Source organism: Bubalus bubalis, chromosome 10, assembly GCF_019923935.1.
Source record: "Bubalus bubalis isolate 160015118507 breed Murrah chromosome 10, NDDB_SH_1, whole genome shotgun sequence".
Classification (NCBI taxonomy): domain Eukaryota; kingdom Metazoa; phylum Chordata; class Mammalia; order Artiodactyla; family Bovidae; genus Bubalus; species Bubalus bubalis.
Genome location: NC_059166.1, coordinates 8,710,981 through 8,725,433, shown reverse-complemented (window position 1 = coordinate 8,725,433; position 14,453 = coordinate 8,710,981). Strand labels below are relative to the sequence as shown.

The 14,453-nt window shown below is 47.3% G+C and overlaps 1 protein-coding gene across 1 annotated transcript in view; it reads right to left on the bottom strand.

Moving 5' to 3' along the window:
* Nucleotides 1–6,427: 6,427 nt before the first annotated feature.
* The window catches only part of LOC112587328 (rho GTPase-activating protein 20), a 46,958-nt gene continuing 38,932 nt past the window's right edge, over nt 6,428–14,453 (bottom strand). The window contains exon 4 of the mRNA XM_025294325.3: nt 6,428–6,685. Coding sequence (XP_025150110.3) covers nt 6,511–6,685 — 175 coding nt within the window. The 3' untranslated portion in view covers nt 6,428–6,510. The remainder of the gene's footprint in view (nt 6,686–14,453) is intronic.

The window sequence follows — 14,453 nt, the reverse complement described above, 5'->3', positions numbered from 1 at the left end:
GAAGCTCTTTTTTGTACAGTTCTTCTATGTATTCTTGCCATCTCTTCTTAATATCTTCTGCTTCTGTTAGGTCCATGACATTTCTGTCCTTTATTTAGCCCATCTTTGCATGAAATGTTCCCTTAGTATCTCTAATTTTCTTGAAAAGATCTCTAGTCTTTCCCATTTTGTTGTTTTAATCTAGCACAAAACACTGACCTTGCTGATGGTTAAGGACTAGCTTTCCCTTGGGCTTCCCCTAAGGCTCAGTGGGTGAAGACTCTGCCTAGCAATGCAGGAAACACAGGGGACACATTGTTCAATCCCTGGGTCGGGAAGATCCCTTGGAGGAGGAAATGGCAACCTGCTCCAGTATTCTTGCCTAGAAAAACCCCATGGACACAGCCTGGAGGGTTACAGTCCAAAGGGTTGCCAAAAGTCGGACACGACTAAGCATGTAGGCAGCTTTTCCTTGCTGCTGCTGCTGCTAAGTTGCTTCAGTCGTGTCTGACTCTGTGCCACCCCATAGATGGCAGCCCACCAGGCTCCACAGTCCCTGGGATTCTCCAGGCAAGAATACTGAAGTGGGTTGTCATTTCCTTCTCCAATGCATGCATGCATGCTATGTCGCTTTAGTCATGTCTGACTCTGTGCGACCCCATAGACAGCAGCCCACCAGGCTCCTCTGTCCACAGGATTCTCTAGACAAGAATACTGGAGTGGGTTGCCGTTTCCTTCTCCAGAGCTTCCCCTTAGCTGAAGGATAAAGCAACGATCCCTCAGGCTGACAGCTGAGCCCTTTCATAGTGAGGTCACATGGTGACTTTCCACCCAATGCGCCCCACTCTGCCTCGTACGGGCCAGTGTCCCTAAAGCCTTTCTAGTGAACAGACTCAACAACAAGTGAGAGCCCAAGACAGTCTTCCAGACTCTGCCAGTGGTTGCTTTCCTGCCACTGCCAGGGTCTTCCTACGGGCTAGGCATTTTGCAGACTAGCCAATAAGTGCCTTGCCACAATCACCAGGTGGGAATCGTTACCCTCTTTTCCTTAAAATCTCATGGAGTTTTTGTAGTCTTCTCCTTCAGATACCAAGGGTTATTTTTCTCAATACAAATAACACCTTTTCACTATTGAAGTACCTCGTCAAGCTGGGGTGCCAGGAGATGCTTATTCTGCAGGTCACCCAGGTTTCTTTGGACACTTGTGACTGAGCACAAACGTTTGTGGGGGACCTGGAGCAGAGCAGTCCAGGGCAGGCCAAGCGGGCATTGCCCCGTGGGGACGGGGAGGGGGCATTTCTCACTGATACCTCCCACCACGTGGCTGAGCTCAGTGTCGGGTTGCGGTAGTGGCCGTGGCTGTGATGGAGGGAACTTACGAAACAGCAAGAAAGACGGAGGCAGGAGCCAGGTCACCCCTCCTCCAGCATGGCTGCTGCTCTGTGCGGGACGGTGCTCTGTCTCTGAGTCCTCACTTCTCTTCCCTCTGTTGAAACTGCCTTCCCTCCTCTCGAAGGTCCAACCTGCCTCTCCCTGCAAGGCTCAGCTCAGATGCTACTGGCCCCCCAACCCAAATCCTCCCCGTTTCCATGGAGCTCTGCTCAATGTCATGTGACTGCCTGGGTGGGAGGCGAGTTTGCGGGAGAATGGATACCTGTACAGGTATGGCTGAGTCCCTTTGGTGTTCACCTGAAATTATCACAATGCTGTGTGTTAATCGTCTGTATCCCAATACAAAATAAAAGGTTAAAAAAAAGCAACAGGAAAGCAAATGCTACCCCCCTTTTCTGGACTTGAGGTTAACTGCCTGCAGTGGGTTGAACTGTGGCCCCTCTCCCAGCAGTCTAAGTCCTAACCCCCTGCACCTGTGCAGGTGACCGCGTATGGAAAACAGTCTCTGCAAATGTAATTCAGGTTAAGGGTTTTGGAGGTGAGATCACCCCAGAGTAGGGTGGGCCCTAAATCCAGTGAAGGGCATCCTCATAAGAGAGGCCGTGTGAGGACGGAGGCAGAGGCTGAACTCATGCCTGGAACACCAAGGACCGCCCGCCTCCCCAGAGTCAGGAAGGCAGCTGGAGCGGCTCTTCCCGAGTTTGCAGATGCAATCCACCCCGCCGATGCTGCAGCTTTGGACTCTGGCCTCCAGAACAGCGAGAAGATAAATATCTGTTGTTTCAAGCCACCAGGTCTGTGCTGATCTGTAACTGCAGCCTCAGGAAACCAAGACGTGCCCACCATCCCACCTGATTCTTTCTTTGTTGTTGTTTAGGCACTAAGTCATGTCCGACTCTTTTCGACTCCATGGACTGCAGCATGCCAGGCTTTCTTGTCCTTCACTATCTCCTGGAATTTGCTCAAACTCATGTCCATTGAATTGGTGATGCCTTCCAACCATCTCATCCTCTGTCATCCCCTTCTCCTCTTGCACTCAATCTTTCCCAGCATTAGGGTCTTTTCCAGTGAGTCGGCTCTTCGCATCAGGTGGCTAAAGTATTGGAGCTTCAGCTTCAGCATTAGTCCTTCCAATGAATATTCAGGACTGATCTCCTTTAGGATGGACTGGTTGGCTCTCAAGAGTCTTCTCCAACACCACAGTTCAAAAGCATCAATTCTTCGGCACTCAGCTTTCTTTATGGCCCAACTCTCACATCCATACATGACTACTGGAAAAACCATAGCTTTGACTAGACTGACCTTTGTTGACCAAGTGAGGCTTCTGCTTTTTAATTCGCTGTCTAGGTTTTCTAGGATTCCTTCTTGAGACCCATCAATTTGCCTCCATGTTTCACTTCTCACATCCATGGCTGTGTCCTCCTACCAGATCCAGCTCGATTATCCCTGGGTGTCCGGGTGTGCCTCTTGCAGAGTTGGGGCAGTGCATGTGAGGGTGTGAGCACAGAGCAGCACACACTCCTGATGGGACCAGCACGGCTTGCAGCAAAGCCTAGCCTCTGTGGCTGCTTGTTCCCCCACAGCAGGGGGACAGCCCGATTCTGGCCCAGCCCTGAGGACTCTGTTGCTTCAGGACTTCGGGGTGTCCTCACCCCATCTCTCTGGTCCACTCCAGGCAAGCACTGGGTGAGGCGCTCCTTCCTGGTGCTCCCCATCATCCTCACTGTCAACTCAACCCACCACTAGGATGATCTCATCAGGGCCTGACTTCACCAGGCTTACAGCTCCTTGGGGTCAGAGGTCACACCTTATCTACCTGTGAATTTCCTTAGCCCAGTACCGATGACATATTGATAGTCGCTGAGCATCTTCTAATGCCCTTAGGGATTTGGTCTCTGGTCATTTTGTCTTATCTGTTTGTTTGGCCTGCCCTGCCCCTCATCAACTCTCCCACTGCAGACCCTCAGCCCTCAGAAGGAGCCACCCTGCCAACACCTTGATCTTGACCTTCAAGCCTCCAGAACTGTGCAACAGTAACTCTCTGTTGTTTGCGTCCTGCAGCCTGGGGCACTTTGTTACACAGCCGGAGCTGACCAGTACATCCTTGTAATTCTCTGATCACTCAGCCTCTCCCTTCGCATACACTGTTTCCTTTGGTTGGAAAGTCCCTCTATATTACTGCTGTGAATCCTTGACTTTCATTGAGCATAGCTATGTGGCAGACTCTGGGCTAGGAGGCTTCCGTGTATTTCCTCATTCAATTTTCATAACAACATGGTATCTGGAAACTTCCTTTTCATAAAAAGAAGCATTGCATTTGCAGGTTGACCCACAGGGGTATTACATCAATAAATAGAGTTCTTCTGGGCAAACGAAAGAGAGCAGGTAAGATTCCATAATATCCCGGCGACCACACTGCAGGAGCTGGTCGAAGGGCACGTCCATCCTCGGGCACCTAGTCCAGCGTGACACAGAGGACCTCATGGTCACCTGATAGAGGATGGCATGGGACTTCCAACATTAGTAAGAGAAACAGTTTTGTGTGTGACTTAGAGGAAACTATTTTGGAAAAAGAAAATCCGTCTGTGAAGCCCGGTTTGAAAGACTCTTACCTCATCTGAGACTCGGGCTTGTGTGTCAGAAGGAAGTGGGTGATTTATTGTATGTCAAGTGATTACAACAGAGCTGGGTGAGTAGTGAGCGCGAAGTAGCTGCTGGCTGTTAGTATTCTCCGACGACTCCTCCCAAGGTTGTGTGCCAGAAACATTTGGCTCCTACCTTATACATGTGGGATGCTCCTGTAAAGTTTATAGGACCACAGTTACCTCCTGCAAGGATAAGACATAAGCCACTTTTCTAGAGGACTGTAGCAAGTAAAGGAGGGTGACGTAACACCAGCCATTTCCTGCCCAAGCCCCGAGCCTCTGGCTACAAAGTTGGCAGGATCCAGTTCCCTTACAGAGATGCCCAGTGGACCTCTCTGCCCTTACGTGCCTGTACTTCTTGGGTGCAAACAGTCCCTTCTAAGGCTGTAAAGGGAACCCTCTTCTTGACCCTTTTGCAGGTGTGTGCCTGCTCTATATCACACACCCAGACTCCATACTGGGCCACTAAGTGGTTTGCCAGAACAAGCTGAAACAAGTAGGGAGGTTTGTTAGAAAGTTTCTGAAGTCATCTCCGAGTGGCTGAGATCAGACGCTTTGAAGGATGATTCCAATCTTATCAACCATCCTGGCAACAAAGCCCATATTCCCTGACTCAGATTTTCCCCACCGAGAAAAAACAATGAGAGGCTGGCATAGGTACCCAGGCGCCTGCCGAGTGTGCAGGATGTCATCTGAGCAGCCTCATTTCTCAATCCTCCAAACTGCGTGTGTAGCAACCCCTTCCCCGTCCTCACGATTCCGACCAGCAGCTAAGGTCATCTCCTGTCCAGGTGAGGGAACCAAGGCTGGGGAATGTGGGAGGATCTGCCACAGAAAATAGGCAGGATAAGACAGGCCCGGGATTCTAACTGAGGTCTCCTTGGCTTCGGATTCCAGCCATTTCCAAATCCCACAGAGCTTGGGCTTCCCAGGTGACATGAGGGTAAAGTACCTGCCTGCCCATGCAGGAGACGTTAACAGACCCAGGTTTGATCCCTGGGTCCGGAAGATCCCCTGGAGGAGGAAATGGCAACCCGCTCCAGTATTCTTGCCTGGAGAATCCCCATGGACACAGCATCCTGGTGGGCTACCATCCATGGGGTCGCAGAGAGTCGGACACAACTGAAGTGACTGACCACACGTGCAGGCTTCTCAGGCAGGCGAACCTGAGTCAGAACCTGAGTCAGGCACCATCCAGACAAGGAAGGACAGACTGCTGTTGAGCGCTGAGGGTCCCACACACAAGCTCTCTCCAGGTGTCCAGAGTTCCTTATTCGAAATCTGGTTTTGGTGAAGGTGTGTATAAAGCCTGAGACTTTACTTACCCCATCGGCCCTGAGCGCCGTTCACCTGGGTCTCTAAGTCAGATGGCTCCTGCCAGCCAACCGAGGGCACAGCTGAGTTTGGATGGTGAGCGCAGATGAAGATGGTGTAGAGAGAAGAACACGACGATCCAATTCACTTCAACACTAATTTTTTGAGTGCTATCATGTGCCAGGCTCAGAGGCCAACAGCAAACCGTGGGCTGGGCTACCTGATTCTGTGTGGGGTGATGATTCAAGGACACCCAGCACTGCGTGTGGATTGTGAGGGTCAACGGGGCATGTGGGAGACACGTGGAGCACACAGGAGACACGTGGAGCACGTGGGGGACAGACACGTGGAGCACGTGGGAGACAGACACGTGGAGCACGTGGGAGACAGACACGTGGAGCACGTGGGAGACAGACACGTGGAGCACGTGGGAAACAAAGTGGACCTTTTCTAGGTTACCTTCTAGGCCCACAGGAAGGAACGAGTCTTGCCCTTCCTGAGGCTTCAGTCTCTTGGACACAGCTGACATGGACACTCGTTCCCAATGTCAAGAAGGAACAGTCATAATAATGCTTATGCTTGTATCATAATCCTCGCAGCACTTTGATATATGTGAGAATCCCGTGACTCATAAAGGCATTTGGAGAGGATGGTGTGTAATAAGGAAATTAACACCCCCATCAACCCTGCTGTGAGCAGAAAACTAAGCTTGCTCTGAGTCTTCTCATGAAAGACTGGGACAGCGATCCGCTTTTGTTCCCTCACCGAACCTCCTATGTGATACACTCACTCATGGGGCTCCCGGCTCACAAACATGCTTTAAGGAAAAGAAGTACTATTATTTGTGTAATAAATCTTTTTGAGGGAAATAAACCTAACTGGTAGCCTGAGTCCTCGAATCGGTAGTGAATGACCAGCACTCAGCTGTCTCTCTTCCTTTCTCATCTTTGCTCACAACCTTATTTCTTTAAAAGCAACTGATTTGGATGAAATGCAGGAAAAAGCCAAAACAGACTCTGAGGCAGCCCTCTGCCAATAATAATGCAGATCGCCCCTGGATGCTTCTGGAGGGGACAAATTTTCACATTCTGATTTGCTGTATCAGCTGTGAGTTTATTAAAGGACCAGGGCCTTCCTGTGGATCTTAGGGTTGAAAACCTGTTGCTGAACTTGGTGGCACTTACGGAAACTCGGTGACACAAGGCTTCGAGGCCATCGTAAAGAAGATGGTGTTTCCTCCCCTGGGGGTGAGGCGGCCAGCCTCATCTTTGTCCAGCTCTTCCTCGCTGTCACAGGAGACCACCCCCAACTCAGAGAGCGGCAGCCTCTGTTCGAATCTGTAGCTCGTGGAAGACCTGCATAAAAGCAAGAGAGAATCTGGTTTGTCTTCTCTGTTTGACTCGGGAGTGCTACTGCGGACGTGCTTCAGGTTAAGCCAGCGGCCTCGTAAGACCTGAGCAGCCCCAGTTCAGAGGCGGGGTCCTCTCACCTTCTTTGTTATCCATCCCTGTCATTTGGTTAGCCGGCCATCCAGTATCCAGACAGTACTCAGAAAGACTGAGCACTAGCAAAACTTTCTGTGGATCATCTCTGAGGAAGCAGCTGTCAGTGGGTCTGATTCGACAAGGCACCCACTGGCACATATGCCTTGAGATTCCCCCAGGTCCCCAGTTCCAAGCGAAGAGTAGGTTTGTGTTGGAGGTTTGGCACAGAACCAGAGATACAGCGTCTTTAGTAGAGTTGAGTGGGTGCCATCCCCATCTCAGCCCCCAACTCATACAATGACATTCTCAGTAGCCAAGGGTTTTGATAATAAAAGCCATGATAACAGATGGAGATTTTTGTCTTCATCGCTCTCTATGGCAAGCGCCAAAAGTCAGCAGGACATGTCAAACGACATTTCCTCCTGCCTCATTTTAAGAGAATCTCAGCTGTGTTGTTAGTATAAATAAAAAGCACCACACGGTAGATCAAAAGAAACACTTAAGGCCAGGCAGATAGTAGGCACTTAATAATGAAAAGAAAAAAATTGCAAAAAGAACTGGAATCTGGCAGGCACTTTGAAGGATGAATAAAGCACGGTCTAGTGTTAAGACATTCCCTCTTGACAAGAACAAGCTTGAAAGTCTCCCTTTCAATCTTAGTGGCCACTCCATGTACCACAACATAATTATTGTAAGGCATGGGAGAAAACACATTCTGGACATGCAGGAAACACTCACCCTAAAAGCAAGATATGTCTGGACTTCTGGACCCTTATCAAGCTCTGTTTTTCTATGAAGCTCCTAGCTGCAATTCACCAGGAGAACTGGGGGCAGAAAAGAACCATGGCTTTGGCAGGGGGGGGGGGGGCGTGAAGTTGAGAGCCAAGGGTGGGCAGTGGTCCTCACTGTCCCTGATTTAGGAGGGGAGGACCACTTTATCTGGATGTAGCTTGCAACGGAATAATAAGAATAATAGCCAGCGCAAAACACAGGCCCATAAATATCACTTAACCTCAGCATATTTTCAAAACATTTCAAGCCTCTCAGAGGCACATGGCAGTGCTAACACAGAACAGCAAACTTGGATGATAGCAGGCGTGGGGAGGGCTTCTGACTGGTGTGGAGGGAGAGGTGGAGGACAGGGGGGAGGCCAGGGACAAGGTCACTGTAGCAGTTCTCTCATTTTTCCAGGGATTAACATAAGGCCTTGTGCTGGCCATCTGGACCAAGTCCAGTTACTCTGTGGGGCAGGCTGACCTGTCAGTCCTAAATATATATATTTGCAACAGTTTTCTGCTTGAAATAATAAACAAGAACTATGGTTGCATTTAGTTCCCATCTCTCACATTGCCACCAGGGTACCTCTGGTTATCTGCATGCAGAGATTCAGGGCAGGAGGCTGGCAGCACCCTGAGGTCCCAAGGAAGATGCTGCCCTGAATTTTTCTGTGATTTTTTTTTAAATCATCGTGTAAATTCATTCTCCTTAAAGATGTCACCCTCACTGGGAGATCACAGACTGATCTTGGGGAGAAAACAGACATTGGCGTCTTCCTCCTAAACCTATTTTTGTGAGAGCCGGAGCACACGAAGGACCAGACTTTGATATAACGGCTGTCTTCAGCATCTTCTCCCCCAGCACGTTTTTTTGCCGAGGAAGATTGTCTTGGCATGCTCTTTGCAAGAAGCACAGGACTTACCAGGTGGCGCTAGTGGTAAAGAACCTGCCTGCCAATGCAGGAGATGTAAAAAGATGTGGGTTCGGTCCCCAGGTCTGGAAGATCCCCTGGAGGAGGGCATGGCAACCCACTCCAGTATTCTTGCCTGGAGAATCTCATGGACAGAGAGCCTGGCGGGCTACAGTCCATAGGGTCGCAGAGAGTCAGACACAACTGAAGTGACTTAGCACACACTGCAAGAAGCGCATCTCTGGCCTGTCAACAAGACACACTGGGACAGCGCTCACACTCCAGAGACAGCCCGATTCCTCTACGATTTGAAACTTTAAAAGCTATGCTGCCTACACCTGACAGCTGCTCTCACAGCTCCTGCTTTACCCCCTGCCGACACCTGCCGGTGTTTTCCCATTTCGTCACGATGGAGGCAGCCTGGCTCCGTGTTTGTCTGCCTCGTTTTGGCTTCCCTGTAGGTGACTATGCAAACTACAAGCCAAATATATGACTTCTCCCTTTTCTACAAACTCACTTGATGGCAGGGCACAAGGACACTTCAACCCAGCAAGATGTTACATTTTCTGCTCACACGAAGGAAAATGTGAATCAATCAATGGTCAGTGCTTTTTTCTCCTGGGAGACAGAGTAGGGTGTTTAATGCCCACCAGATCAGCCCTTGGATTTTTTTTTTTTTTGGACTTTGTTTCTATTTTTGCCAAGACAGGAGATGAAAGCATAAACTGTGAAATATGATTGCAAAGTAGTGACATGGGTGTCAGAAGTGACCTAGGAGACTACCATCTTGTTTGCGGCTACACTTGCTATGTGGTTGTTAAAGCAACGGAGTCCAGTTGGAGGAGCACAAGGGCAGGGCCTTTCCGGGAGGGGCCTGTGCGTGCCGGGTGGTGTGGCCAAGCTCTCTGAAGTGCCCGAGGTCTTGTCTCACTCAGGGTGACGAGACCGGGTAGAGTGGACTCAATATGTTGTGCTGTGTCTTCAACTGATGGGCAGCTCGGGGCCCTGGAAGAGCTGCTTTCCACAACTCCTGGAAGGACAGCCCTGCTACTCCGAGGACAAGCTTCTGTATCCTCAGAGTAAGGGACTGTGCCACGAGAGGTCCTCTCTCTGCCGAGATGAGCTGGTAGCCTGGATGGCTACGCTGTCTGGTGAGAGGCTGAGAAATTCAGAGAGGTCAAAGCTCCCAATGCCCCAGGCTAGGGAGATATAATTAAAAATGTGGATCACCTACAAGGTCTCATTAGGCGAGGCTGGTGAAGCAACGTGGGGAATGCCTATGTAGCTGGGGAGAAAAGGAGAGCCAAGTGAACTGGATTCACCTTCTCAGTTAATGGACACGATTGTGCTAGTCCACTGGGTTTCTTCAAGCCACGCTGTTTCTGCCTTAGCCAGTACCCATGGGCCAGGAATCTCAAGACTACATCTGATAACACGTCTAGACTCTCTTGCTTCTTCCTCTTGCCCCAAAACTTAAGGCATTCTAGGAGATTGTGTTATAAGGGAGGAATGTGTCCCCAGGGGACCGGCTGAATTGGCACTTGAGATGGCTGTCTGACCAGAGGGGGTGCCAGGTGCCACAGAACCGAAAGGAAAAGAATTGTTGAAAATCTGTCTCTAGGTCTCTGCTCCCAGTTCCTGGCACACAGCTTCTGACATCTTTGTAATTTCTTAAGTGCTAAGAGCATTTAGGAGACATTTTAACTCTCAGTCTTTGATCCTGGCTCCCGACAGAGTTCCTTGGAATTTCCTGGGTGATAGGAGTGTCTCAAGTCACTTTGGGTGGACTCCAGGATAGCTTCTGGGGATACTGGTCACCAGAAAGACTAAGCCATAATCAGAAACATGGAGCTTTCGGGCTCACGCTTTCATCCACTGAGAAGGGGAGGAAGATGGAGCTTGAGATAGTGATCGATCATACCTATATGATGAAGCCTCCAGAAAACCCTCAAAAGTATGGCGTCTGGAAAGTTTACAGGTTGGTGAGCACACCCACAAGCTGGGTGGATGGTGCATCCCAACCCCACAGAGACACATGCTTCTGTGCTCAGGACTCGTTTGGATCTCGTCCCGTGGACCTTCTCATCTGTGCATGTGAATGCGTAGTCATGTCTGACTCTTTGCAACCCAGGCTCCTCTGTCCATGGGATTCTCCAGGCAAGAATACTGGAGTGGGTCATTTCCTTCTCCAGGGGATCTTCCTGACCCAGGGATCAAACCCAGGTCTTCTGCATTGCAGGCAGAGATTCTTTACTGACTGAGCTTCAGTCTGCACTAATTCCAGTTATTGTCAGGATTGATGTGAACTCTAGGTGCCCAGCTGGCGGAAAAACTCCACACATCTGATTTCACAAGAATCATGTGGTAGCCCCATTACCCCTTCCAGGCTGGGCTGGGTCAGTCACTGAGAGGAAATTCGTTTGCTCAACACCACAGGGGTGGGGGGGAACTCTATTTGGAACCCAGAGCATTTGGAGTTGTTCTTTAGTACTTCTATGTCCAGTGGAAAACTATAGCAACTTAAAAAAAAAAAAAGAGAGAGAGAGGGCAGTGAGGATCCAGACCCCTTTGGAATGAGGGGCTGAGTCACTGCACCAGATAGAGAACTTCAATCAGCTGAAGCCTGAAGGAAGGCTGGCTGAGGCTGGAGGAAGCACAGAATGAGCTGTGGGGGAAGGAAGTTTCTATGTCTCAACCAGTTAGAGGGAGAGGGGGCTGCTGGAACTATGTCTATTTTTTATGTGCTCCTTCTGTGTGCATATGCTAACATATTACTTCTCTGTCCTTCTCTTTAAGACTTTGAATGGTGTTATTGGAAACCAACTTTCCAGTTCAGTCTTCAGGTTACATGATATTTGGGTGGGACTGTGGCTGAATTTGAGGAATAACTACAGCTCCTGTCTGGATCTTGTAGCTCTGCTTCTTTTGCTCCTCCCTTCCTGGCTGATACTGAATGGATTAGATTTTCTTTTACTTCCTTATTTCCCTGTATAATTGTTTGGAAAGCATACATTAAAAAATTATTTTAGCTGTCATCCACTACCTCTTAAAATTTAAACTTGGCCTTATGTTTTTCTAACGAAATCTAGAGATGATTGGTATGTCTATTCTTTTCTTGAACAAGTCAAAAATGACTTAACATCTGAGCTTCTCTTCCATCTTTTATGATATTATCATCTGTTATACGGGGTCCATCTTGACTTTAGTTTCACACGCTCAGTTAGCTATAATAATTATCTGTACAGTCAGTAACTATTTAGACTCGACAGTGCATTTGATGGATTTCTTTGCCCACTAGTGTGTTTTGGGAGCTCCATCTTTCCTCTTGGATTCAATATCCTTCTTGCTGAAGTATACCTTTCAGTAATTTTTGTCAGCAAGACTCTGTGGGGGCTCAACTGTTAGACTTTATATGTCTGAAATTATCTGTATTTAACTTTTAACTTTGAATGGTAATTTAGCTGGAAACAAGATTCCTGTGACGATAACTGGTTTTCCCTGAGTATTTATTATAAAAGCTATTATTTACGGTCCTGGCATCTATTATTGCTTCTTAGAAATCCACTGTCAGTTTAATTATTCCTTTGTAACTTATCTGTTTTCTTTTAAAATAACTTTCTGATTTTTCTCTTTACCTTTGATATTCTGCAGTTTTACAACCATATACTACCCTGGATTCAGTTGACTCATACAACTTGAAGACTCATATTTTTTCTCTCTTGTGGAAAAATTTCAGACACTTATTGGCTGACTACAGTCTCTAATTTTTTCTTTATCTTCTTGTTCTAGAACTCTAATTAGGCACGTTAGCCTTTCTCATTCTATCCTGTACCTTTTCTACTTCACATTTTCTTTCTGAACCACATGCTAAGTGATTTCCTTAGTTCTATATTCTAATTCATTAATCTTTCTTTCAACTGTATGTAACTTTCTATTAAGCCTACCTTTTGAGGCTTCATATCCATTATTTTTATTTCACTTGTATAAACTGAATTTTTAATCTATATTTTCCCTTCACAGTGTTTCCTTGTATTTTAAATATGTTTAGATTGGTTTATGTCCTCCAGTTTTTGATGTGAAAATATTGTTTATATTTACTAACTGCCCCTTTTGGTAACTTGTTTCCTATTGTGATTTGGATTCTGAATATAGTTTTAGAAAAGGTTGTTTGCCACAGATGATACTGCTTATGGGAATATCCCTATGGAGCCATTTGGTGTTTTCGAGAGGCTTCTGGTAAAGCATCTAGAGGTATCTTTAACCAGATGCCTCATCTCATAAAGCAAAGTGGAGTCACATGCCTGTATGTCTATCCTCGGGCCAGTCACTCACAAAAAGGAGAGAAAGGCTTTAGACTGGTCAAGTCCACCCCAATTAAACTGAGGGTGGTTCAGCTTCCTCTTAGACATATGGGCTTGGAGCTTCCCTGGCAGTCCAGTGGTTAAGACTGTGCTTCCAGTACAAGGGGCATGAGTTCGATCCCTGGTCAGTGAACTAAGACCTGCATGTGGCGTGGTGCAGCCTACAATAAACAAACAGCTAAGTTTTTTTTTTTTTTTTAAGAAACATGGGCTTAGTGGGTGGAGCAGATTCCCGAACAAAATCAAAGTTCTAGTCGAAAGCAGGAAATGAGATATGTACACATAACACTGTAACACTCCTGAAGATTTCAAATTTGCAAAGACTCAAGAGTTAAGAATCCAGCACAGAAATTCCTCAAGGGTTGTGGTAGGGAAGAGAGAGAAGGGATAATTAAAAACAAAACCAAACATGGTAAAGGGTGAATTTTGGTGAGACATATTTTGATGGAGTATCATTTATTATCTTCTCCAGAACCGTCTCACATTTTCACAAAAGGCAAATTCTGTTTTTGTTGCCAGGTATGAGGCACCTCTAACATTCCACGAAGTGCTTTTCTGTTGCTTTTTCCTTCTTTTCACAAGAGGAAAAAAAAAAAAAAAAAAGGGAATAAAAGCAATTCAACAAAGAAAATGTAAATAAAATGATGTCTAAATTTAGATGATAAAAATTTAGTGCTAACAGTAATTTTAATTAATCTGTGAGTACACTGTGATCCTCTGAAGGGATCAAAGTCATCTGAAGAAAGGAAAAGCTACATTCACATTATTGATGCAGGGCTCTGCTTGGCCCCTGGTCACACAAGCAGTAGTTAAGTGACATGAGAGGGAACAGGGTGGCTGGCTCCTGGTTCTAGCTCTATCCCAGCCACTCAACTTTGGCATCGACTCTGCTGTGATTTCCTCGTGAAGTTAGAAAAGGAATAGCAGAAGCAACTGACTAGGGCCAAAGTGCCACAATGTTTTACTAAAACAAGGAGATCCAACCAGTCCATCCTAAAGGAGATCAGTCCTGGGTGTTCATTGGAAGGACTGATGTTGAAGCTGAAACTCCAATACTTTGGCCACCTGATGCAAAGAGCTGACTCATTGGAAAAGACCCTGATGCTGGGAAAGATTGAAGGCAGTAGAAGGGGACGAGAGAGGATGAGATGGTTTGATGGCATTGCCAACTCAATGGACATGAATTTGGGTAAATTCCGGGAGTTGGTGATGGGCAGGGAGGCCTGGAGTGCTGTGGTCCATGGGGTTGCAAAGAGTCGGACATGACTGAGTGACTGAACTGAATTGAACTGAACTAAACTTCCTCTGTTCAGTCAATTTTTTATAAGTGCCAGCCATATGTCAGGAACTATACTAAGTGTTGATGTGTCAGGGAATAAACAAAACCTCTACCTTCACTGGAGCTCATTGGAGATGAAAAGACTGCATCAGACTTGTTTTTTCTTCAATCTATGGGTATTTGAATTCTTAATTATTTATGAAGATATCTGACACTTTGTTAAAAAGTAACAGCAATGCTGATCACAGTAGTAGGTGCTAAACTACTTGAAATTCAGCATCCAAGACCCCAGGCTCTCCATCTGCTTATGCA